General features: G+C 40.6%; 2 protein-coding genes and 1 long non-coding RNA gene across 25 annotated transcripts in view; 2 read left to right on the plus strand and 1 right to left on the minus strand.

The window, feature by feature from the left end:
- LOC101799414 (transcription factor HES-5) overlaps window positions 1–11,727 on the plus strand; it is a 30,636-nt gene extending 18,909 nt beyond the window's left edge. For 12 of the 20 annotated variants that reach the window (XM_072026885.1, XM_072026886.1, XM_038166660.2 and 9 more), the window contains 8 exons: window positions 112–292; window positions 415–2,120; window positions 2,442–2,536; window positions 3,288–3,385; window positions 3,928–4,040; window positions 4,898–4,971; window positions 6,394–6,551; window positions 10,215–11,727. In XM_072026885.1, the coding sequence (XP_071882986.1) occupies window positions 112–292; window positions 415–656 (423 nt within the window). In that variant the 3' untranslated portion in view covers window positions 657–2,120; window positions 2,442–2,536; window positions 3,288–3,385; ... (2 more) ...; window positions 6,394–6,551; window positions 10,215–11,727. Of the gene's footprint in view, window positions 1–111; window positions 293–414; window positions 2,199–2,441; window positions 2,537–2,720; window positions 3,225–3,287; window positions 3,386–3,927; window positions 4,041–4,897; window positions 4,972–5,194; window positions 5,503–6,393; window positions 6,552–10,214 lie in introns of all 20 variants that reach the window. The other 8 variants (XM_072026874.1, XM_072026872.1, XM_072026884.1 and 5 more) reach the window with 8 other exon arrangements.
- Window positions 7,328–26,081, minus strand: part of MMEL1 (membrane metalloendopeptidase like 1) — a 29,362-nt gene continuing 10,608 nt past the window's right edge. For both annotated transcript variants that reach the window (XM_072026869.1, XM_005011035.6), the window contains exons 8-23: window positions 25,739–25,804; window positions 23,375–23,509; window positions 22,770–22,859; window positions 22,056–22,192; window positions 21,467–21,560; window positions 21,094–21,222; window positions 20,721–20,819; window positions 20,065–20,148; window positions 19,697–19,800; window positions 17,170–17,228; window positions 14,942–15,061; window positions 13,693–13,826; window positions 13,333–13,398; window positions 11,010–11,105; window positions 10,674–10,750; window positions 7,328–10,288 (exon numbers count right to left, since the gene is read on the minus strand). In XM_072026869.1, the coding sequence (XP_071882970.1) occupies window positions 10,189–10,288; window positions 10,674–10,750; window positions 11,010–11,105; window positions 13,333–13,398; window positions 13,693–13,826; window positions 14,942–15,061; window positions 17,170–17,228; window positions 19,697–19,800; window positions 20,065–20,148; window positions 20,721–20,819; window positions 21,094–21,222; window positions 21,467–21,560; window positions 22,056–22,192; window positions 22,770–22,859; window positions 23,375–23,509; window positions 25,739–25,804 (1,590 nt within the window). In that variant the 3' untranslated portion in view covers window positions 7,328–10,188. The remainder of the gene's footprint in view (window positions 10,289–10,673; window positions 10,751–11,009; window positions 11,106–13,332; window positions 13,399–13,692; window positions 13,827–14,941; window positions 15,062–17,169; window positions 17,229–19,696; window positions 19,801–20,064; window positions 20,149–20,720; window positions 20,820–21,093; window positions 21,223–21,466; window positions 21,561–22,055; window positions 22,193–22,769; window positions 22,860–23,374; window positions 23,510–25,738; window positions 25,805–26,081) is intronic.
- Window positions 15,982–26,081, plus strand: part of LOC106014371 (uncharacterized) — a 109,147-nt gene continuing 99,047 nt past the window's right edge. For all 3 annotated transcript variants that reach the window (XR_001185632.5, XR_005260631.2, XR_005260632.2), the window contains exon 1: window positions 15,982–16,246. This is a non-coding gene — a long non-coding RNA (uncharacterized lncRNA). The remainder of the gene's footprint in view (window positions 16,247–26,081) is intronic.

The raw sequence follows: 26,081 nt of genomic DNA on the forward strand, positions 1-26,081 counted from the left end.
AGCTGTTCTCATAGCAAGTTACAGCAGCTGAGAAACTGTCCCACGTTATTTGGGAACAGTGTGAGGTGGCAGAGATCTAACCGTGGGTCTCTTTTCCTTTGCTTTTTACAGCTCAGGAAGCCGGTGGTGGAGAAAATGCGCCGGGACCGGATTAACAGCAGCATCGAGCAGCTGAAGCTGCTCCTGGAGAAGGAGTTCCAGAGGCACCAGCCCAACTCCAAGCTGGAGAAAGCCGACATCCTGGAGATGACCGTCAGCTACCTGAAACAGCAGAGCCAGCTGCAGCTGAAGAGTGAGTATCGAGTTTACTTCAGTCTCCAGCTTACTATAAAGCTGTTACAGTTTTATGAATCTCTAGCCATGAACAACTGCTCTAAACTTCTATTTCTTTCTCCTCCCTCTTTTTTCTTCTAGCTGTAGCATCCTTCCATAAAAGCTCTCAGTTTGACTTCAGAGAGGGCTACTCTAGGTGTCTGCAAGAAGCTTTCCATTTCCTCTCTCTTCATAAAGTCCGAACTGAGACACAGACCAAGCTCTTAAGTCACTTCCAGAAGAGCCAGGCAGCAGCTCAAGAGGTTGCCTTTTCCCCCGGCAAGCCCAGCGCCCTGAAGCAAGCATCTCCAAAAGACACTGGTACTCTCTGGAGGCCCTGGTAGTCAGGGGAGTCCTCGCTCCACGGACCTTTGCCTTTAGAGTCCAGAGGAAGGATCTGACTGCATCTGGTAGTCCAGCTCTGATCCTCTCTCCTGTAGGGAATACGATTTCCCCCTGTGTTTTATTTATGTGTGAAAAGAATGGCAGACTTCTGACTTTCATGGGATCCTTTGGCAGAAGTTGAGGCATTCTGCTGAATATTGAAGCTGTGGGCACTGGTGGCACAGCACCCAGCGTTGCCTGGTCGGGGGGCAATGTCTTCAGACTGGAGGAGGGTGTTTTGTAGATGTCACAGTTGTGACGGACGAGAATTGCTGTAGGAGAGATTTCTCTGATATGACCTGTACGAGCCATCGGCTTTGCTCTGGCTTGACTAGCAGCGCCTGTTTGCTCAGTCATCCTGGAGGATAAACGTCCCACCCTTCTGTTCACCCACACTTGGTTAAATGTCATTTCCCCCTGCTTGCTTATAACTTGTCCTGCATCACAGGTGGCTTTGTTCTGCCTTGGATTTTTCTCTATTGACCCTCTGATAGTCCTAGTGTATGAAGTGTGATGGATGAACAGGAGGTAGGAAACTATGTGGAATATTTCTACTGTTCTGCTGCTTTTTTCGATTTAGGAAAAGAGTGTGTTACTGCTTTATGTTAAAGAAAAGTGGTAGATAAGAAGCTTGATTGGTCAATGTTATACATTTTGGGTGTAAGCTGTGCTTTTTCTATCATTTTCATTATAATAATGATTGCTGTCTGTATTAAGTGGTGTAATTCATGGTGGATGGTGTTTCTCCCACTCTTGGGACAGCCCTATGGCATGTGTGCATACCGTGTATGCGTCTCTGGGTTTGTAGAGAGCAATAAAATGCATCTGTGTGCAACTTCTGCTGGGTCCTGTCTCTGTGGGGTACACAGCCACTTGGCCCCCTGAAAATACCACGTCAGCCTTCCAAATAAGCTTTCTGTGAAGTGAAAGGAGCTTATGTTCTTGTCTGCTATCTATATTCTCATGACTCCATCACCTTTACACCTTGAACCCCCTGAGGTAAGCAGGAGCCGCTCACACATCCCAGCTGAATTGTACAGAGCTCCTCCTCAGGCACTGTGCCTCCCAGCCACCCAAAACCTCCTCACCTGGGTGGAAAAGCCTTACACCTGTCCACTGGGTGGCCCTACAGGCAGCAGCTGGGATCCAAGTCCTCCTTTCACCTGATTTTTTTCACCTGGCATTGAGAGGAAGCAGCCTGGATCACTGCAGTACTGGGCACCCTCTAATGCCTTCCTGCCACTTCTCTGAGAGTTCAAAGCACGCTTTTGTTGTGCTTTGTCATTTTTGTTTTGCCACCAGCTTGCTTCCTTGGGTTGCAGTGATGCTGCTGGTAATGCTTGGTGGAGGTTTGGGAGCTGTAAAAGGCAGGCCCTGGATTCAGGTGGGAGGACAGTGAGGGGAGCAGATCCCTCCCCTCATTGGTAAGCAGCTCTGGAGGAGGCACGGGGTCGCTGGGGTTTCTTCTTTCCTAATAGTTGTGACAACAGCCTGACCTTTGGGTAAGCTCATATTTAGGTGCAAAGCACTAAAAGCAGGTAAAACAGATGTGGTAATTCTGCTGCTTGCATGCGAACACAGGGGATGTTTTGGCTAGAAATCCCTCATCGAGTTGTGTTAGCCAACAATTTTATCAAGCTAAAGCCCTTGAAAAGTTTGTAAGAATTTAAATTTTTAGCCACCAGAGGGCACAGCTACCATAAAACCACCTTCCCGTGGCTGTGTTTCACTTTGTTTCATTTCAGTCATCAGGTGTCGGCCAGTGCTGGAAAATCCCTTCTACCTCCCAGTTTCTCTCCATATGATGCTGTGACTGCTTATATGTGGACAGACGAATGGGGTAAGGTGTAAAGCACATTTAGAGAGTGTATTTTTTCCAACAGTGCTTCTGATTACACTGAAGGGTTTTGCTTACAAGATGCCCATGCAAAATGTGTATGACTTACTGAATACATCATAAAAAATCCATAGAAACACTCACTGGGTGAACATTTTTTTTTTTCCTGACTTTTTCTCTGAATTAGTTCTTCGGCAGCTGGCTTACGCTTCACGGGGTTGGATGTTTTCCACCAAAACCACGTGGCTGACTGTAAAACCTGCTAGTGGTTTATTCCTGCTTGTTCTGCGATGCACGTTTATGAAGGGTTATGTCCGTCCCTTAGTTAAAAGCTCTCGCGAACAAACTTTCAAACCAAAGCTCCAAATGGCAAGTCAGAGAACTGCCTGAAGAAGAGCCGAGTAGCACTGGGTCAGCCTCCTCCCCTGGAGGAGGGATTTGTCACAGCCTTCAGGCAGCAGTTGTGGCTTTGTTTTTGAGAGCCGTGTAAAGAGCCGTGTCGTCCAGCCCAGTCATTGTTTGGCGACCAGCAGCTGGGGACGACTGATGTACGACAGGAATTTCCTGTGCTTCCTCTTCCCTCTTGTCCGCAGCACCTTATTTCCCAGGCACATACAGAGAACTCCTGTTGGGAATCAGCTGAAGTGCAAACCGTGCCGCAGAAGCAGTGTGGGTGGCATCTACAGCAGGCGTGCGTTTTACGTACTGGAGTTTGAAAAATCTTGCTCGTGTTTAATCTTTTGGTCTGTTTTAGGAGTTGGAGCCTGCTCTGTCGCCAGGTGGCAGCATGGGAGCAGGAAAGGGCTCCCTCCCCCTCCTGGAAAACATCAGAAGGGAATCTGCTTTTCCTGGGTGTGTAGCAGAGCCTCTGTGATGCTTAAGTACCTATGAATGTAAAACAAAATCAGCTCTGCAGCAAAACACCTCTGTGAACAGAATTTTCCACTAGGATGAAGTATTTTCTGCAGGAGCTTCCGATTTCTGCCCCGTTACCTGCATTTGTTTGCTCTTGTGGTTGAGGCTGTGTAGGGTTGGGGGTAAGGGGTGGTGGAAGGGCTGGGCTGGGGGCTGTTCACCCACGTCTCTAAGGACAGACACAAACAGCTCTTACACCGAACATAGCCTGGAAGCAGCCATAAATAACAGAAGCAGTACAGTGTGTGAGTGCCTGATGGGCTTTATTGGTTTTGGTAGGGCACAATGTGTGGGGTAAAATGTGTCCGAAAGCTCTGCAGGTTATGAGCATGCATCTTGTTACTTCCTGGCATGCATAAGCCCTGTTTCAGTAGTGAAAGCTCTGGGTTGTTGGGCATTCCTTTAAAAAATATTATAAACTTACGTTTTAGGACAGCTTCATTCTTAACTAATGTGAAATGCATTATTTACTCGTGCAGGTAACAGGAAAAAGATGGTCACACACAGGGCTCCCCAGGTGACTACGTTCCTTTGAAAATACCTGAGAAGTCATCACAGCTCTACGACTGCTGAGGAAAGCATGAAACCTCAGGTAGGAGCACCATGAGTTACTTGGTCAGGTCTCTGCGTGCTGGCTCCTTGCTCTTGCTGGCTTGCACTCTGCTGCTGATATTCTGTAAAACTGTTGCGTGAACGATACTTTTTTTTTTTCCCAACCTTGTCTCGAGACTGCCAGCCAGACGCTACCTCAGTCGTGTGTTCAGACTTATCTGTCTAAAACACTGTGGTATGCCAGGCTTCAGATTAGGAGTTGTTGTAACTGCTGCAGCAATGCTCTCCAAATTTAGAGGGGAAGAATAGCAGCTTGTTGGACTTGAGCAGCAGCTTTCTAAACAAGGAAGGCTATCTGCAGTTCCTCTTAGATGCTTACTCACACATGAATTAAAGTGAAACTGTTTGCATTTGCTTCCTGAGACCTGAGAGGTGGGAATGGGACAGTCAAAAAAATTCAACAAGTCACTGCTGCTTTTCCTATGGAAAAAGCAAGTTTTCTTAGGTTAAACAAGGTTCTGAGTTTGGGAGGCAGAACAATAAGTTTCTAAGTATCAGCGTTAAATTTTTGCAAATGTCCATGAGAGAAGGGGGTGTACCTTACAAATGAACGTTTTTTTCCCCTTGGAAAGATGTCCTTTCACTATCCATTTTTGTTTTGAAAAACCTTGGCTGAGGTCTGGCTTACACTACAAAAAGCTTCTTCCTTCTAGATTCTCTATCTCTTTCTAAGGATGTAACTCCAAATAGTAAATTTGTTTTAGTTATGCCCATTTTGCCTCACAAAATTATAAACCCTTTTGATTTACTGTGTTGGCCATGGACTTCCCAAATACTCATAAGAGGCGGGTGTGGGCACCGTGGTTTGAGATGATCTGGGGTGTTATTGCTCTGCAGGTGGGACTTCTTGAACACACCATTCCCAGAGAAGATGCTGTTGCTGCAGTCTCAGTGGGGTGTGCTGCACACAGGTAAGTAAGGGAAACACTTTTTTCTTTTACAGTGACTGCCGGGGCCCTGGGGAAATGAAATAAGAGCCAAATTTGCTATCTGTAAGAACATCTCAGCGGCGGAAAATAAATGAAATAAAGGTTCCTGTACCAAGAGGTGCAGAAGTTCCTTGTATCTGTCTAAATACCTGTGTGTAGGAGCTATATGTAATTTTATGAAGGCTTTTTTATTTCCCCCCTCCAGGCTGCTGCGTGGCTGGGGTCCTAGCTTTTTGTGCTCTTCTCAGTTTTGGAAAAACTCAAACCCTCAGTCTGCCAAGTGCCAGAGCCCTCTCACAATTTGTGTGGTGCCCTGGGGCAGCTGGGCTAGCACCAAACCCACCCGTGGGGACCCCCCTGGTGATGGGGTGCACCTGGGACAGAAAGATGCCTGCGTGCAGCCAAGTTGCTCCGTGATCCACTAAGCACCAAAGTCCAACCAGGCTCCAGAAAGGCAACCTGCTGCAGAGCAGCAACTTACTCGGAGCTCGTGTCTCTTCTTGTGTCATCAAGGTCGCTGGTAGCTATCATGATGTAGGGGCTGTGACTGCGGAGGGGATTTATGACCGCAATAGGGGTGAAATAAGAGGGCACGTGTGGGACTGTGATGGGTGGTTGTAGCTTATGCACTTGGGCTGTGCTGGCAAAGACAGAAAGCAACAGATGGAGAGATTCTTCTGCAGGTGGGAGGCATAATAAACTTAGAAGAGAAAAATAATGTAACTTCCATGTGCTGTAATAATAACTTGGAATAAAACCTCCCAGGCACATTTTAATTATCCCTTTAGCAGTTGCATGTGCCAGAACTTCTAATGGCACATCTCCAGAGCTTAATGATTTTGCAGGGTAATTAAATTGTCAGCCGTGTGAACCTCCTCCACCTGACCTCTGCACAGTTGTGTGCTGGTTCCCTTGCTTGGCATATACATACTGTTGTCACTTGCCTGAGTTTCCCAGCAGTAGGCAGCGACTGCCTAGCAGTCGGGTATCAGACGGTTTCACAGTCCCTCTGCTAAGACTCCAGTGAATGAATATAAAATAATTCTCTAGGCCAGAACTGCCATGTGAATGTAGTAATCCAGGACAACAGCTTGTGCTTTCAGACAAGGATTAGATGCAAATCTGACCAGCCCCAGGACCATTTCAAGTAACTAAATAGTACTTAAGTTAATACCACTGTAATATTTGTAGCATACTTATAGCTCTTATAAACAGTTTTAACTGGACTATAGCACTGTATTACCAGTCACAACTTTGGCAGACTCTTCTTTTGTAACTGTGTGGTTATGCTCTTGTGCATAATTCTGAATTGTCTCATGAGTAAAGGACCTTTCCAGCAGGTTGGGAATGCGCTGGGATATATAACCTGCTCCCCAGCCATCATTACTCTTGTGTTTCTTGCAGTGAAGTCAAGAGCTCACCAGATAATGGAAAAAGAGCATGGAAAAATGAAGCAAAAACGAAGCCACAAGGACTCTCTGTTCTCCATACTGCTTACTTGTGGTAAACTTGCCTTCATGCATTAGTAGTCCTGTATGTCTGCTGCATCACTACAAACACGAGTACGTATGATATGCATCAAGATACCGTGCCAGATTCTATCCTTAAGTTTGTGATACTGTTCGTGTTGGCAATTAACAGAATGTGTTGGTTTCTGTATGTGTTGGTTTTGTTTATTTCCATATATCCTCTTGGATTTTACATCAAAAGCTTTTCAAGTTCTTCATCAAATTTGCTTCTCCTTACTGTCCCTTAAGTATTCCAATTGTATGTTATCCAGAGGTACAGTTACTAGAGACTTAGCAGACAAATTACTGCTCAGTGTAGTATATAAAATGTCTCTCTCCTTATAATAACCCTAGAATAAAAACATTTTCATGATGATAAGTAAACTACTGAAAGCTGTTATGAAATCTGTATTTGCCAGATTAATCTAGACCTAACTGTTATTGTTCAGCTCTGAGCAAAGCTGACAAAAGGAACATAATGTTCAGAGCATAGCAGGATTCCCTTTAGAGCCCCAGGGAGAGCTCCTTTCTCTCAGAACAAACTGGGAAAATGGGTGTCTATTACTGTGGTATGTGGGGGGAAATTGAAGGCGTCTCAAGGCCAGGATGCTTTTCTTGGAGAGTCCTGATGCACCGTGAACACCAGACTCTTAAAGGTACACGAGGACAGAGGAAAGAAATGCACTTTGGCTGGCTTAGCTTACTGGAAGAGCCATGTGAAGGTGTTAGATAAACAAGGGAAACATTTTCATTGCCTGAATAAGAAATTCAGCTTTACTATGCACATGCAGCATAGCATGGAAAGTCATAGTAAATGAAGATAGACAAAATGCAGATAAATACAGTTTATTTTGCCTGCCACCATACACATATAATCAAGTTACAAAAGCTGATTTGTCAGAGCACTTGACTATCTTGTGACCAGTCATTTAATGCTAAAATAAATTAAACTTCTTCAAATAGGAAACAGTAGTCAAATGATCTATCAGTAAGGATCAGTTTTAGATGTGATAATGGTTAACCTCACTTAATGCCCAGGACAAAGCTTGGACAGCATTTCATTCTACGGGTTTTAGGTCATGTTGGTAGCTACATAGATAACACCTCAGAAACAATAAAGTTTCTACCCTATTACATGTATAATCCAATCCAGAAGCAAATGCAAACCTAGTCTCTATGACAGTTTTAACAAGATATGGGCCAAGAACATTTGGATCATTCAAGAGCAAAACTACTTTGTTGTTGCAGTGGATAAAAACCAAAATGGAACATTACTAGGCTTGCTTTCAACATCTAGTTGCAAGCACCTTAAAGCACTGTTGTTATGCAGAACTTAGTCTTAATTCTCACTAGTTTGTTGGTGTGTTGGCCTCTTACCTCCCTTATGATGGCCAGCGTAAAATGATGTAATATGCAGGAAGCCTTTTAGGGCACTAGAATCCCAGTGGTCTCCTGCTACTTCTGCAGTCTTGCAGCATGGTTCTAGTTCTGGATGGAGTCAGAAGCCAGTCAGTTTGAACCAAAACTTCATTAATGTCTAAGCTATCCATTTGTGTCTGTTACTTCCTAGCTTTAACTTGCATCCCCTCTGCTAAAGGACACCAAGCCACGTGTTAAGACGGGGGGCAAATAAATGTTACTGGGCAGAAATCAGAAGCTCCTGCAGAAAATACTTCACCCTACTGGAAAAATTCTGCTCACAGAGGTGTTTTGCTGCAGATCTGATCCCACTTTTCCTAGGTAGAGGAATACATGCCTGGTTCTGTAAAGGTTTCCTTTGAGAGCTTTTGAGCCATTTAAGTGAGCTTAATCCCGGTGTAGAATAAGAATTTTGTTTGTTCTGGAAAGGGCTCAAGTGCAATTCTCCCCAGTTAATAGACACAGCTTTAACATAAAACCAAATGCAATTTAGGCTGCGTTTCCTTGAAGAGGCCTGTGTATGTAGTCATCTGAGGTGCAGCACAGAAACGAATCAGATGTGAAACAATTTTCCTCTATTAGCTGAGGTGAAAGCCAAATTCTGTGCTTTGTGTAAGACTTGTTTGCAGTAGGCAACTTTACTGGTGAGTGCTGAACAGTCTGTTCTTAATCTTTTTGAAGAGAGATTAAAGGAATAAACCTGCAACTCAACCCTATGTAAGTACTTATTCTCTCTTCTATACTTAACTCAGACTTTGAAGGGCACAGATGAGTGGTTAATCCCTGAGGTAGCACTGATTCTCTGACAAAGTAATCTTCCAAGATTACTTTGAAGATAGAAGTAAGATGCTGTTGAACTATATATTCCCAGCTACAGTAAAAGCTGCAATTTATCTGCAACTTGATTTCACTGTAGCAGATAAAACGAACAAAGTTTAGAGGGCTTCATTCAGTGATCTATCCAGCTCTTGTTGTCAAATAGGCCAGAATACTTCAGTGGGTCATCTCTGTTGGGCAAAGCTTTTCCTCTTAAGTGATTTTTGCTTCATTCCCTGTTGTGTAGGCGATCAAACCTCTTGTTAGTGGTGTGCAAACAAAATAAGTGAAGCAAATGAGCAGTGTGATTTGGCACTTCATGAGCTAAGTACTTGTAGTTACTATCTCGCTTTCCAGCGATTCCTGTTCTAGAAAGAAAAAGCATTTGCTGGAAGAATATTTAAAATTCACTATTAAGTGTTGGCAGTTTAAAATAGTATCATCATATTAGAAAAGTTACTTAAAAAGCCACCCTAATGTTTCTATAGCAAAATCCTTGCTAAATTGGCTACTGTGGTTTTGTTTTAATTAAAATTTAACATTTGTCATATTTTCAAGTGTAAATACTGAAAAATAGACTATGGCAAAATGATCAGGCTTGGGATTAAGAACTACTTAATTGTTTCCATTCAATTATTTGCCCAAAATAATTTTATACACTTCTACAAGAATAAGCATCTTTTAAAATATATCTTTGAAGGAAGAGACCCTGTAGTTTTATCCATAACAATAGAATTTTTACTCCTAAAATTGATCTTTCTACCTAGTAATACCTCACTTTAAGGTCATGATACAGTTGCTCTTTGGAGCAGAAGAACTCAAACAGGAGAGTGCAGTTCTGCATTAAGTCAGCAGCTGACAGGCATTTTAACATACAGCTCATTTTGTAACATATCAAGACAAATAGCAATCTCTTACATCAAAGCAGTAATCAAAGTGCAAATAGACAGATAATATGAGAATTTCAACTAGCTGTATCCTGAACCTGGGAAGAATGCACCAGAAATGGTATCGGAATACTAGAAAACAGTTCAGTGAAACACCTCAAACAGGTTTGCTGAATCTCAGAAGGCGCAGTTGTAAGACATATTAAAAGTATTGTTCCTTTCTGAAAAATAGATCTGTAGTTGCTTGTTGGTTTGTCTTTTATTTTTAAGAATTAGTCTTTGTAACCCTGATGTGGTATCTTAGTAACAGTCAGGATGTCGTTTCAAACAGTCATGTCTGTTCTGGAGCATACTGTGGCTTTCAGCACAGCCCCTCAGTCACTGAGATTCTTTTGCACTTCCCAGTGGAACCATGAGAGCTTGAGTGCTGTAGTTTCCTTGATTCAAACTACAGTAGCTGCACCATTGGCCTTGGCTGTGACTGAACGGGAAAACATCAGGCACGTCATTGGCAAAAACTGTTCACTGTGTCACCAGAGTATCTGTCATTCTTGCCAGTGTTCCTTTGGTTACCAAACTCTGCATTTTTCTGCAGGATGCATGGATGTGCCTTTTTTACAGTGGAACACCTCTGAGAAGGCTTCGAAGTTCTGCAGAGATCCCATCACCCTGAACAAAGAGAAGGAACTTATTTATGTGGATGCACTGCATGGAGACCACTGCTCTGGAAAACAGAAAGCTATGTCCATGAGGTGATTTACAGTCAGATAACCCAGTTCCAGTCTCAGAGCATGAGGCGCCAGCTCTGCAAGAACACAGCTCATGCAGCTAATTAAGAGCTACAACAAGTATTCTGTGTAAGTTGGCAAACTCACCAGGCTAAGTAAAGGAATGTACTCTTCAGCAGTGTCCTGCTGTGGCACGATTTCCAAAAGTTAGCCTATGTTTATCTTGTCTGTCAGCAGCCAGCTACTAGCAATGAGCCGCTCTCTCCTTTTGTGCTGTATTGGTGCAAAGCATTGAACCAAGCAATGCTATCAGTAAATAAACCCACCTGTACTTCAGAGGGCTGTGAACATCTGTCTTTATTGACTGGCTGGCATATTCTGGTCTGTAGGAACCACACCAAACCTAGACAAGGAAAATTTATCATTAGTGGGTCAGCATTAAAGGGAATTCAATTCCGATACCTTTTCCCTGTTTTTCAAAGTTTTTTCTTCTAAGAGACATCCCATTTGTTACAATATAGCTGGGAATATGTTTTATAGAGGAAGCAGAATAGATACAACAACTTTCCAAGCAGAACTCAACACTGATTTTCTCTCTAAACTCTAGACTAACCCGATTTATACTTTCACGTAGCATGTAGTGGGTATTCAAGGGTTATTACCTGGGCAAAGTTGAGGAAGAAAAGCTGTTTGTGGGACAGATTTAGTCCAGGCAACTTCGGTTCCTTCCCTTCCCGTTCCAGCCATTTTAAATAAGCCTACAAATTATCACAGATTCAATTCAGAGAATGGCTTATTCAAACATGAGTATTTTGAATGTTACTTTGGGGCTAGAGATTTCAGTCACACTGTATGTGAACCCAGCACGTCTGCCATTCTGTATTTTCCTAATTTTCATCTTTCTGATACAAAGAGAATGATTAATTTTATGGGGGAAAAAAAAAAGTCATAAGCATTCTGTTGACTTCTCTATACAAATACACCAAGATAATTTGCACTCAGGTTCTGAAGCAATCTTTGAACTGAAAGCTGTTTGTGAAAAAGGGAAAAATACCGTACTTTCACATGGAAAGAAGAGTTTCAAATTAGTAGCTGTTACTGGCCAGAAGCTGTGTGTGTTCTTTAGGGAGATGCCTGGAGCTGTCTTTGAGTTTCTTCAGCAAGGTGGTGTACACTGTTTTACTGCTCTGACGGACTATTGGTTTGCTGCTGCATCTCAGGAACCAAGCCTGACCACGTGTGACAGCTGGTGACAGATGTTAGATCAATAAAGCAACTCAGACCAAATGCCTGTGACTGCAGTTTGAAGTAAAATCACCAGCTTTCGTCTGACTTCTTTCTGTTGGAATTTTTGTATCTGGAAATAAAGTGTTAAGTCTTTTCCACGCTTCTGTACTGATGATTTCTGTGTCTTCAGGTAACTGCTTATAAAATATCAGGTAATAATCTTGCTCAATGTTAAATCCATTACCTCTTATTGTTACACATTAATTGGCCAATTTTCTTTTTTTAGCTATATTGACATAATGGAGACAAGTTAATGTGTCCTCATGCTGGTTAATTTCAAAGGCTCTATTACCTTATCCCTGTAGATGCTGAGGTAGTTCCAAAGCACACAAAATGTAAAAAGTAGAGCTGAGGGTAAAAATACATTCAATACCACAGAGCCTCTGAAGATCTGTGTGCAGGACATTATGTTGTACCACACCACTCTTCCACGTTTGTAATACCTTTCAGAACCAAGTACATGTTCACTTTAATGAAGTAATTAATTCTAATGGCGTTCCTCAAGAGTCACAGTTGTCGGTTTAGATTTCTAAAAACTCAGAATATTCTTCCATAAACACCCTTAACTACCACCGTATTCAAAACACTGGAGAGGAGTTTTCCCATGATATCCGTTAAGATCTGTCTTAGAAAAGAACGTTCCATTCTCACACCCGAGCTCCACGTGGAAAGAGCCTTTGTGCCAATAAATGCTGTGTTCCTATTCGTGACAACGGTTTGTGAATCTGGAAGATGGTTCATCAGCATTCCCTGATGCTAGACACTGTCTTCCCCCCATGTAGCAGGAGAAATAGGATGATTATGCAATGGTGTTTTTAACAGATAGTATCATGCTGAACAACATTGGTTTTCAGCCGCAGCATGGAAGTCGTGCCCTGACATACCAGTTGCATTCCTCTTATTTTCAAATTCCTCTGATTTTCAAAGTAACTGACTGACCGAAACAACCTTTTTACCTTGGAAATAGGCAGGTAGTTCTGAGACTAAATATTCTTGTATTTTTATTCTACTTACTAGCAGAATAAATAGCAGCAAGGTAGAAGAAACTTCTGTCCGTTATCTTCCTAAAGCTATTAAAACAAAGCAAGCAACAAAAGGAGCTAGAATTTTAGAGACGTACTTCGGTAGATGTGCTCTGTATCCCTCTCGGGAAGGAGAGGGTACATCTAAGTATTCTTTTCACATCCTACCTGACGTGTCACTTTTGAGATCAAAGACGAAAAGTGTGAGAGAAAAACCTGGAAAAAACCAGTTGCTCTGCTTCATAATATCACAAAACGGTACTGCCATGAAATTAATGCTCTGTTGCTGTGTGACAAGCTGTTTGAAGTTGTAGCTGCCATTTTCAGATCAGAGGCTTTAAAAAATGGAAGGTGCTTTACCTTTTTCCTCCCTAACACCATACCTATTTATGAACATGGCCCTTGTTTACCTGAGACCAAAGTATGCAGCATCAAGCATTGTAGTACACCAAATTATGGCTGGGATATTTAGGTGTTCTTCTCCTGGGTGAAAGAATGCCATCAGTCCTACTGGGTTTGGATCTATTGGGACATAAGCTTCTGGATATGTAACTGAGGCTTCCAGTTTTAGAATAGGGCAGTAACATGTCAGTTGTCAAATTGTCTATGCTATAAAAAGCAACCCCATTGCTGGATCTCGGGGGTAAAATTAACTCACAGTATATTTGAGAGTTACCTTATAAGCCTGTCGGACTCCTCCATTATCTGCAATGTTTTCTCCTAACGTGCTTATTCCACTGACCTGTAAAAGAACAATCATTTGTTTCCTCTGCAGCCAGTAACATCAGTAACCCTAAAAACCACAAAACCACAAGCTGAAGCACTGTCATAAAGCACAGATAGAAAGTCATGTCTGGAACAGAAGGTAGCAGTGACTTTGTGCTAGGACAAAGAAATTAAAATTAAAAAATGAATAGGGTAAAAGCCATAGATGAGAAGAATTTGAACCAAGTGCTTGAGCTTGCTGTTTCAATATCCATTTCCTCCAAAGAATCAAAAGATCCTAAATATGCCTGTTTCTGGGAATGATACTTACATTTTGTCCTCCAGCCAGCTCCCACGTGTAGTTCCCATACTGATAAACCATACAGCGAGACTGCTCCTTGAAATGCATGGCTGAGAAATTGCTCCACCAGTCAAACATATTTCCATCTTTATCAAAATTCCTACCTATGTGAAAAATCCAAGGAAAAAAGGTTAGCTTTGAGCCAGAGTTTGTTAATCACAGCAGCTGCTCTTCCAGTGCAGCACCTGTTTCTTCTTAATGCTCAAGTCACGCCACCTCCTCTTCTTTCCTCCTTTGATTTAGAAGGACTGTGCTCTAGAAATTTACCAGAAATGTTTTTGGTGCAGTTGATTCTCCTCTGGCACAAGAGTACAGATAAAATTTATTGTGTTCATTTCTTCTATTCTCTATTATTCTACGATACGTTGTTCAGCTGGCAGCCCTGACCTCAGTTATGACACTAAGGTCCAGTTTTATTTCAAACTGGATTACCCAGACATCATGTAACAAAACAAAACTTACTATACCTTCTTTTGAGGTGTCTAAGGTGCTTATTTTGTGTATCCATGTGATTATACGAACTAAGGTTCATAAAGAATTAATTATTTTGCCACAACAGGAGAAAGATGGAATTACAGTTCTGGAGTTGGTGTTCTCAGCTCTCTTGCTAAAGCATTCTTTTTATTTGCTAAATTACTGAGGCTATATTGTATGCTTATGTGTATAAGCTTAACTAACGTTAAAAAAAATGAAGAAAATTCATGTATAAGAACTTACTGGCTTATGCTATCAGAAGTTTTTGCTCAAAACTATTTTATATAACATTAAAGAAAGATAATAAAGTAAATTTATTTCAGAAGTTTATGTTGGAAAAAAGTCTCCTGTTTTCAAGACACTACCAGCGGCTCTTTCATCAGAATGAACAAATGAGGAATATAGTTTCAGATTTCGTTTTCATTTAGAAGCCAGAATATCTGCTTGTTCTGACAGTATTTCTAATCTGATGATGCTGTAAAAGTAACAGGTTTTCCTGAGAATTGTGATTGAGTCAATTCATTTTTAAAATCTTCTTGCATCCTGAATGACCCACAAAGTTCATGAAACATTCACTGCAATATGCTCAATAGAACGCTTATAGCGTGCTTGTGTGGGTCCCAGATAGTTACTGAGCAGGTACATATATAGTATGCATAGATCCTTCAGTCACAGCAGTGTAACTTCAATTTTTTACAATGTAATGAGCACAACTGAAAGAACGTTTTCTGAGATATCTTCTCACCGTTGTCATCAAAGCCATGAGTAATCTCATGCCCAATAACCATCCCGATTCCTCCAAAGTTCAGGGCTTGTGGTTGGTGTTTGCTGAAGAATGGAGGCTGTAGAATCCCAGCAGGAAAAACTACAAGGGGAAGAGAGAAGAAGCTGCTATAAAATAGCTTTTATTTTTGCATATTTTGCAAACTGAATGGTTATTTGGTTTAAGGGTCAGGAAGGAACCTAAAATATAAAATTATTAGAAACACCGTCTTGCCTCCCCATATGAATTTACTTCCCACTAGATAAATGGAAAATGACAAGTTAATAAAGGTTTAATTTAGCACATCTGCAATGTCAGTATCTCCTCGTTTGAGAACCAACTATCATTTACATTTCAACATTAGCCTAATTTGATCTATAACGTATGCTCCTGCCAATCAAGAACAAAACTTTTAGCAACTGTAGTTTGGAGATAGGTACAGTTTGTGCTTTAGAGACATTTTACAGGGGAACTAATGGTTATTTCATTGATTTACTTTTGTTGAAGAAAGGTTAGCAATCATATGCTGATTACTGACAACACTCAGTGTGTAAAACATACACAGCAGTAACCTCCAAACCTCTGAGTGTGCTTAGATGTCATCCTGGGGGGGAGGAGAGGGAGGGCAGCAGGAGGTATATCCTTCTTCAGTCTACTGAAGCCTCATATAGAATCAGCAGATTTAGTCTTTTTCCCATGTATGTAAAATGAAAGACATACATGTTTCTAGAAGAATTAAGACTGTAAGCACTCCATTCTAGTGAGACATTCTATAAAAACTGAGATACTGTGATTATATAGCAAATGCTTCATTCAAAGTCACGAGCCTTTTTGACCATATAGAATTTTCTATCCATGCATTTTTGAGGAGAAATATATAGGACAGGCAGAAGTAAGGCAGAAGCGAGAGACTGAAAGTAGTGTGGAAAATTAGTTTCCTCAAACTGGAGATATAAAGAAATAGGATTTAATGGACATCTATGCTATTGCAGGCAGCTGTGCTGGGATTTGCCTTGAATATCCATCTTCAAATTAAGCCAGTTACTTCCGCATTGCTTACAAGAGCAAAGCTGTAGAGGAAAAAGACTTCTTCAAGGCCCGAGTTCACTGCGGGAAAGCTGGTTCACAGCTGATTACTATCAGAATAAAAACAGTGTGGATAAATGGGGAGCCTGAGAGCAAATACACCTTTTGCTCTAAGATGGTCTGGATCAGCAGGCTGCAGGAGCATGCTACCGAGGCTGAAGGACTGACTGGTCTCAGCTTTACCATGCCTACAACATGAAGGTAAGTTGAAGCTGTGTAAATAGGAATTAGTCTTTTATGATGAGGCTACAGGACTAAACAATAAGTGCTTTGGGTGTTTCTACCTTTAGAAATTATCTAAATCTTTCCTTTTGACTGTGGTTTTATCCTGTCCTGCAAAAAAGGTACAGTTGTTGTCTGCTCAAGAATGGCACAGATGTTTCTCTTATATTATTTGACAGTACTTAACAGTAGAAGCTCTTGGAGCTCTTTATTTATTAAATTCAGATTACCACTACATAACAGAAATGACCGAGCTCCTTGCCTGTGTGAGGTGCTCAGAGTTCAGCAAAGACTGCTGTATCTCTAGGCTTAACCTGGACTTCTGGCCACCTGCAGGAATTGGGGAGTACATGGAGCCAGACAAGTTCAATAAGTCTTACAGCTGAGGATCTTCTTGTCTGCTACGAACAAGAGAGGTCAGGCTAGCAACTCTCCAAAGTATCTCGGACCTAACATCACATTAAGCTGAGGCAGCTTTCTTTAGTCTATTATACTCCTTAGCAAGACTATTTCTGTACTGTCTGTACAGAAAACAAACTGGAAAGCTGCCCTTGTGTTTATCAGGAATGTGGAAACACGAGTAGAAACAGCCCAGAATATGCTATGAGCACTCTGGTTGCTGAAGCTGGCACTCACATAGTAGCAGTTACTGTCTCAGGCTTTCAAACATAAGGCTGTTCCAATTGCAGTATATGAACTATGCCTGCCAAGTGTGCGTGTGTGGTGGGGAGTTGAATATTCATCAACAAAACAACATTTTGAAAAGAACAGCCTGTCTATCTTGCCCAGAATTTCCTCAAAGGCAGAGGCAGGTTTACCTCTAGACAGTTGACATGCACCGTTGTGGAGCAATAAATGGTTAATTAGGTCCATACAGCTGCGTAAAATTGTTGTAAACCTACCTATCTGGTTCCGATTGGGGGAATAGAAAGCATTGACCACCGCAGCCCCGATTATCCATCTAAAAATAAATGTTGCACACAAAGTTAGTCACCAACTATAAACATTCTTCTTACTGATAAGTCAAAAATGCAGACTGCATGTAAGGAAAAGATTGAGGTAGGGAAGAAGGCTGCCACTGCACGCACTTGTCAAGAAATAATTATATGAGGAAATACCTGAACTCTCACTCATTGGCATCTTTCACTCAGAAGAATACCAAGTTGAAGTGAGAAATGCATTTGCTCTTGAATGTTGAACAGCTACACTGGGGTGAAGTGTGGTGGCTGCTTACTAGGTCACTTTAACACTCTGAGTTTAAGAGGAAATGAGAAGTATTGCATTAAAAAGAAAATTAGCATATAGATGATGTTTTAAGCAGCAGAAGGCAGATACTCCAAATGAGAAGTTAAGACAAAACTTATCTGTTGAAAAAAAAAATAAATAATTAAAACTGAACAATCACACTCATTGCATATCTGACTCCAGATTTGCAAATGTCTGCCTTCGGAGTCCAATATTTTATAGATAATGATAATGAGTACTAACTTTAAGTAATTCTTGTTTGAAGAAAGCTGCTCCTGGAAAATATTCCCAATAGCTTGTCAGCTTTTTTATTCTTTGTATCTCTTCCCTTCTGCCCATCCCTCCATGTCTTCTACCTGATGTACACTTCTAGTCAGCCTGCTTTACTGACCAATGCAGTAACAGTTGGATCCATGAGCTCATGGAAAGTGTTTAGCAGCGTCAGCCTCAGACATTCCTCTTTCCACATCTCTCATCCCTACAGTTTCTTGCGGTGCCAATAGTTGCTGTATTTACTGTTACCTTGATGTAACTACTGGGCTGCTCTGAAAAGGAAATTAACTATGAGCGCTGACTTACTAACTGATCACTAGATTGAACAAAGTAGCATCAACATTGTCAGTTACACACACTCCTTTGGTTTAATGGAATGGTGAGCTGGAGTGGAAGTAGTTTTGTCTACTTGGGAAAACCTTTCAAGACTCTGGGTTGATGTCACTAGAAAACGGTAGGTCGGGTAAAAAAGTGCAAATTATTGGTATTTTGTATATTGCCAAACAGGGAGGCAAAGAAGGCCCAATGCATTAATTGTTGAAAAGGCTCCCACAAATGTGTCTTCAACAACACTTAGAATGAGCAGGGGTGTGGGGAATTCTTTCTGAAGGGCTAACAGTCTCTAGACAGACTGCAAAAGGCAGCAGTGATCTGTAACGCAGTTTGTGGATGAAGACAATCAGTCCTCTGCAAGAATTCTTGCTATGAAGAGCCCCAGGATTGATGCAATCAAGTAATGAGGAAGCATTTAAAAAAGCTCTGCTTAAAAAACCTCCTTGGTGAATTATTCATCAGTAATTTACTTCTAAGTGTCTGCATTGTCTGCTCTTGTTTTGAGTTATAAACTACCTCACAGGAAGAGAGATAGGAAAAGTATTAATAGACTTTGCGATGATTAACTTGACCTGGGCTTCCCTTTGGAGAGTCTTTTGTTTGCTTATTAATAACTGTTGGTTTACGTTTGGTCAAGATGTGTTGTTTCCTTTTCTCTTCCAGCATCACACAGGCTGGAAGCCCGTTAGTGAACAACACATCAATTTGGTATTAGCTTCCTTACTTCAACCTTGCATTCTAATTGTCTCTGTCACTAATGCATTCGGCAGCAGCTTTGCCAAATAACTGTATTGGAGCTGTGTAGCTCAGGAAGCCAAATGGACTATTAAAAGTTCAGATTGGTTAGCTCAGAGCTCTGGAAACTCGGTCATATTCTAGTGCATTCGTTGCTGTAAATAATGTATTTTATATAATACCTTATAAACATGCTACTTATATTTGATTTTTTTTTTTTTTGAGATGAGCACCAATCTGAGGATTTGTCTAAGACTAGAGAACTATGAGGTAACAGCCAGGGCAATACAGGCACGAGACCTGAGATTTACTTGGATGCCTTAATGAGTAAAAGAAGGAATCATGAAGCAGCCAAGCCTGTACTTATGACAGGAAGTATCTGAAAAATACACTTTTACCTTACTAAGTGTAGTGTGAAGTTATCAGCTTGGAAGTAGGCGTTAACTGGATCTGGTCTTCAACTTCCTTAAGACAGAGCATATTTCCAACAGAATTCTGGCCAGAATACTTCAAGCTTCTCTTTCCTCTAATTGCTTATTTTGGAGATTCCAACACTACTTATCTCCTCTCCTCCTTGCTGAGTCACCAGAAAGATCTGTCACTGCTTTTGTGTTAAGTAGCTTTAATCCTTCATCAAGCTGCTTTGCATTCAGATTCATTAGTGAGATTCCAAGAGAACTGAATGAACTCCTACTACAAGAAGCAATGAACTACTTGTTTAATTCCAGGAAATAACTTACGAGATCCCAAATATAAACATTTTCACTTATCCACAGCATATGACTAAAACATGATAGCTGTTATTCCAGGATTTAAGATTGTGTATGTAGTCTTGAAACTTACATATCTTGGTCAACTCTCTCTCGAAGTTTTCTCAAGCTTTTTTGGGCTCCAGCTCTCAGATTTTCTAGGATGTTTTCAAAGTAACTGTGCTCGCTGAAGTTTAGCTGAAGAAACAGGTATCTCTGTATCAGTAAGCTGTGCTGAACGAGGAATTCTTTGTGCCAATGAATGTATCTTCTAAAATGTTTTGAATGCAAGTTATCACTTAACTGAATGCAAAGAGCTAATGATTATAAAATGCTCAATGCAATCAATGCTTTCTAGCCACTTGGAAATAAGTTACACAGGCACAAGTACACCAAACGGTGAGAAAATAATTGTAGGCTTTTATACTGAGGTACTTACTGAGGTATGTACAGCATACTTACATTGGCATATTCCTGATCTAGTTTTTCATTGTGATCTTCCAAAATATAGTCTGGGTAGCCAATCTGTTCTTTAATTGCCATTGCCTAGAAGAAAAGAGTTTACCTTTTCCTCATTTGATTCATTTTTTTCATTGCCCCCTTGTGTGTAAGAATTTGGATAAAAATGGCTGAAAACAGTCTTCAGATGCACCCTTTTGCCTAGTGAGGGTTTTTTTTTAAATGTGAAACAAAGCCTCCCTCTCCTCCAGCCATTGTGGTAGACTTGCAGACCCTATAACACTATCTGACAGGGATTGAGCTTAACCCTCACCTAGTGCTTCCTTGGTATTGCAACAGCACTGATAGTCCTAAAATCAATGACAACTTTCCTTTGGGGTCTGAGTTGTATTCAGTTGTCACTGTAGCTGATGCATTGGGTGTTATCTTCTCTCTTTACTTATAATGTGGTTCACAAGACTCATTAAAGGAAACAAAACGTGTGTGAACTAGTAAAGGATTAAAAAGAAAGGGACAATGTAATAGGATAATGGATAACAGGATAGTGAACAGTAAAGTTTTCTCCTCTCATTTGCAGAGGAACTGGGAATAGTGATGCAACAAAATTCCAAAGATTTCATATTCATGAAGGGATACTGAAGTTTCTTGTTTTCTCTGACCTTCTCACGAGCTTTCTCTTTAGATGCCTCATCCATCCACTGTAACTCATCTAATGTCTCAATGAACACTTCACGAATCTTATCTATTAAATCTCGGACCTAAAAGAGGCAGTAAAGAAAATAAAATTATTTACATCCTATTTTTCCTAGCCACAGCAAAGGTGATGAAAGGTTTCCTACTGAAAGCTGACTTCTCCCAAGCTCTGTGTTCTAAATTATGATACTTCACATTAAAAACAGTATTACAAATGAGTTCTTATGCTTTTTAATTCTTGGCTGACGTATCTCTTTACCAGATAAACCAAGCTGGGAGATCAGATGGAGGGGAATGGTCACTGGGGGTACAACAGTACGAAAGGGTAAAACTACATACCATCCTCTTGCTCTCACCAGCAAATGTCTCCCTGACATACATTGCTCCCACTGCATTCTCCATGTTGTTGTTGACATAACTCACACATTCCCTCCAGCGGGCTTCTTCCAGTGTTGTCCCATAAAGTGCCTAGAATTTGAAACACCACAGGATCAATTCTGCCTACACATCTTTTATTCAAAATTCTCTGCCAAATTGCTGTCTAATGAGGGGGCTAACCTGAGACAAAGGTTTCTATCATGATTGTTCTCAGATTTGTTTTGTGTTTTATATGATATAACAATGTCTTTGTGTTGGCAAAGCTGTACTTAGTGAATGGGGAACTGTCTGCCAGTACTATGCTCTATAGTCTCTTTAGGAAGAGAGGAAATACCTTCCTGTAGTTTGCCCGTGCATCCTTGAAACGCCGACTCAAGCTGCTGACTCGATCAATTATGAGTCGCCAAATGAGGTAGTTCTGGATGGTGCTGTGCAGGGAAAGCAAAGCAGAAGTTAATCTCTTGTAAAAAGTAACATAAAATTCCCCTCTGACTGTCTGCACTAAATTTTGATGAGGAAGTTTGTGATTGCCAGTCATCAGTTTCAGAACATCTACAAGTGATTGTTCTTATTTAACAGGCTGCCTAACTCTAGAAGCATCTGGACTGAGCACTGCGCTCTCTGGTCTGTTCAGGGACTTATTTTTCTTCTCTCCCTGCCCCATCCTCCCAACAAGAGTGTAACAAGCTAAAGCCCATGTCGCATTTCTTCCTATTTAACCCCTCTCCCAAGCACACGAGCCAATGAGACACCTACTACCACAGTATTTTGGGACCCTTGGACCTTAGAAGACACTTCTCATATTTCATAGTGAAGCCCTCTGAATCTTTTAAGAGCAACTCTGGCAGAATTAGCAAGTGGGCCCAATAATCAGTTTCCACAATATTTCTATGACTGTTTTGGGTATTTCCATTTCTTTTTACCTTGCTGAGTACTTTGAGATAATTGCCTTTAGCTCTTGTAGGTAGGGCATGCCATATACAACCACCTCTTCTTCAGGGTCAACCTGAACGCTTACGGAAGACATGACACCTTGGATGAAGAAGGTCCAGTTAAATTCCTAGGCAGAGAGGAAGACATACTCATGCCAGGTGTTTACATGCCTTAGTAACTGTCCAGAGTTTTTACAGTCCATGGTATGGAATGTTCTAGTGTTGGCAGCAGAGCTAATAAAATCACAAGAAAGGGTCTGCTGAATATACAGATCCTTGTTTCCTGCTCCAGCAATGCTGAGGTCCAGTTCCTGTTAGTAAATTTTTCTAATATATGGTCTAGACTTAACCTTATTTTGACTGATTGTTTGGGGCTTGATCTTTTTTTTTTTTCCCAGAACTTGTTTTAGAATGTCTGAATCAAAGATGCAGTTCACCTTCTTATATGAAGTACTTTGAGGTACATGTTTTTATCTTTACACCAAGTAGGTAATAACCATTATTAATCTAGAGACAGAAAATACAGCAAATACTTCATCTGTAGTGTTGATCAGGAGAAAAATGCTTTATAAGACTCTGAAGTTCGTTCTTAATGTTATCATTTTATACTTCTTGTTGCATCACTGACAAATTCATAAAGCTATTTCCATTTTACATAGTAATAATAGGAGGCTGAAAGTTGTAGACTGCCTGTTAAACACTTACGTTCAATGCAAACTTATCCTGTAGTTCTTTTAAGGTCATTTTGTTGTATAACAAGGTTACATCATGCCTTTCTTCTGCTGGGGTAGTTGCCTGAAGACAATCACAAGATTATTACTAGAAGTGTCAATGGTTGAAGTTACACGTATGCATGTGCACATAGGCACACTTAAATAGTACTGAGAGGAAAAACAAATTTCTTTTGGAAATGAACGCTTCTATGCTTCAGTACAGCAACTCAGGTCCCTCTAAATAATGCATCATTAGCATGAACAGCCAAGCTTTTAAGAGTCTACAACACCAAGGAAGATAGCTCTGGGGTTATCTTATTGCAGTTCAGCAGAACATAGATTATCCTGCTTTAGGAGACTTCCAAAAATAAGTATGGTTAGGGTTAGAGCAGGCAGTGTAGCAGTGTCTACAATGGATTAATTATACACGCAGAGGCTCTGGTTTCTGGGCTGATCACAGCACAAAGTCTCTTGCCCCCCTCCTTTTCCTCTTGGCCATGAGTTTTGTGCTGTGTCAAGCTGCTACAAAATACGGTGAGACACTTCTGCCTCACCTCAACCCAAACATCCTGAGAACTTCTTGATTTCTGTACTCACATTTGCAATCTCTGTTTCAAGCTCCATGACCTTTGTCATTTCCTCTTGGACAAACAAATCATCTTTAGATACGTTCTTGTCTTCTCGGATCATTTTAGCAATAGTGATCATGAACTGCAGGTAAGCTTCTCTCACCTACATGCAAGGAATAGTGTGTGTATAGAGTCATAAAGAAGAGATTAGCTGTCTGTCATTCCTCATTCAGCAAACAATTATTTTAGCTTTACAGAGTCTGCTGTGGAAGAAGTTTGGCCCAGTGGCCACATCCTCTGCTATGGTCTCCAAAGAAACCTTCTCCACCCACTTTCTTCTTTAATGTAATGGATACTACTGCAAAACCTAGGACCTTACCTCACCCTGGAATACTTTGCAGTGCAGTTGAATCTCAAAACACATAAAAGAAGCACTTTTTACTTCCTTATATGCTGTAACTCTAGAGTTTGAGGTTAGAATTTCTACTGGAGCAAGAAGAAAGCCCTGTGCCTTGAGTCACAACGTGGGAATTAGTGATCACTAACTAGACAAAGCACTATGTAAAGGTAAACACGGAAGATTTAAGTTCTCTGGAAGTAATACTGTAAATTCTTCAAACTCTGGTTTTACTGCCTGAAAGAAAAGCTCTCTCAGATGGTTCCCAGTGATACCTTTACTTTATTTGTAATACATGTAGGAAGGTCTGGCTGTGAGTTATTTCTCAGAGTGTTCCCTATAAAGATATTTGACTGCTGAGTACATGTCTTTGACAGAAGAAAGCTTAATGTTACCTATTATTCTTGCATACTTTTCTTCCTACATAGACCTTGGAAACCAGATAAATAACTGTTGTGAAATTGAGTCTGGGCACTTACATGATAATGGCTTGTGTTTTTAGGCTGAATGCTGAGGCCTTAATCAGGCTGGACTCCCACAGGCCTCAGTAGGAGTCTTGCCAAAAGATGCTGGACTAAGCAGAGAGGGAGTTTGGGTCATCAGTTTGGTTCATTGTTTGTGGGAAGTGAGCTGTTAAATAGCAAATAAAAAGGGGTTGTCTCTCCTCCTTATTCATAAAAATTAAAAATACAGCCATAGTCCTTCTTTATAGCCTCAAATTAAAGCTACTTTAAATATTGAGTTTTCTTTTACTAAATTAAGATTATCAGTGTATATTATACCTGTCTTTCTACCCCAAGTTGTTTCAAATCTTAATTCTGTGTAGTGATGCATAAATATCCTTCTTTCCTAACATAACTGTTACTACATAGGTGAAACCTGTAGAACAGAATCCTAGTTCCAAAAGCTACCAGCAAACTTCAGAACAGCCCTCTATAGTTCCCAACACAACCATGTGGGAATTGAGACAGATTAACAGAAGTTGACAGTTTATAAAGCTGGCCAGAAGGTGTGGAAAAACAACCTCCTGAAAATTTCACAGGGCTGTGTTTTAGACTGTATTATACATGGAACTATATTCCAGTACAATGAAATCAGAAGAAAACTAATCAAACTGATCTTGTTTTTTTTTTTTTAATCTGTCTTTCAAGCAACTATACAGAGTCTGAAATGCTGATTGTTTTTTTCTGTATTCCCTTCCATTCATGTTAAGAAAACTAGTTTGATGTTAGGTTGCAAATCCTCTCTGCAAGTATGACATAATTGACAGAATAAAAAGTACTGAAGCAGTATTTTCAGCCTGGAAACAAATTATCAGAGTGTTTGCCCCAGCTTACTAAATTCTTACAGAACCTCACACTTTCACCCTGAGCACCTACAAGGAAGAGAAGCTAGAACTTACTCTCTCACAACTTTAATGTAATTTTGGGGAAAGGTGGGAGGGTGGGGAGGAAGGAAGTGGCAGCAGATTCTTACCAGATGAGTATCCCTTAATGTTGCTGTTGCTGTAAAAACTGTTTTTCTCTCAATGAGTGTAAACTTTTGAATATTTTGGTGTTCAGTAACAGTCATTTTGTGGCGTTGTATGCTCAAATATGGGAGAATTGTCACACTAGATCATATTTATAATCCACTTTCTAGTACCTTCTTTAGCAGTAGCCAGAACCAGTGGTTTTAGAAGATATAAGCACTAAAATGTGAACTATCTTTCAAAATTAGAGACTTTAAAGTTATAAGACACAATTGTATTTCGTTCACACAGACCAGAAGAAGGCCATGTGAGTTAGCCAGTTCTGGGGAGGCTTGGTGTTTATATAATTGTTCAGTACATGTGTAAGTTTAATGGAACTTTGGCATAAGTAGAAAAAAAGTAGCTGTGAATGTCAGTCTGTTGCATAACATGAAGATTCATGTATTTGAGGTTTCTGAAATATGGGAATAATTAATGATATTTCTTTAGTAGCACATAGTAAATAAATCACAAGGAGTACTTACCCTTTGATAGTTGCCTCCATTAAAGTAGTAATCTCTTGATGGCATTCCTAAACTAGGTTGGTCAATCTGAAAGAAATCATATACATGTATTTAGTTAGGGATGAACTGGAACTGGTGTTGTCCTTGAAAGACAACATGAAATGCTGCACATGCCATCCAATGTTGGAATGGCCAACAATATGCTTCTACCAAACAGTAAAGAACTTCAGTTTTCTAGAAACTGGGACGGAAGACACACCTTCTGTCTCTGAATTTCTAAATGACAACAGGATGGATATTTAACAAGGGTTATTGAGCAAAATCTTTAAGTAGTCATTGATATATAAGAATAAGCTTAAACAAC

This window comes from Anas platyrhynchos, chromosome 22 (assembly GCF_047663525.1).
Source record: "Anas platyrhynchos isolate ZD024472 breed Pekin duck chromosome 22, IASCAAS_PekinDuck_T2T, whole genome shotgun sequence".
Classification (NCBI taxonomy): domain Eukaryota; kingdom Metazoa; phylum Chordata; class Aves; order Anseriformes; family Anatidae; genus Anas; species Anas platyrhynchos.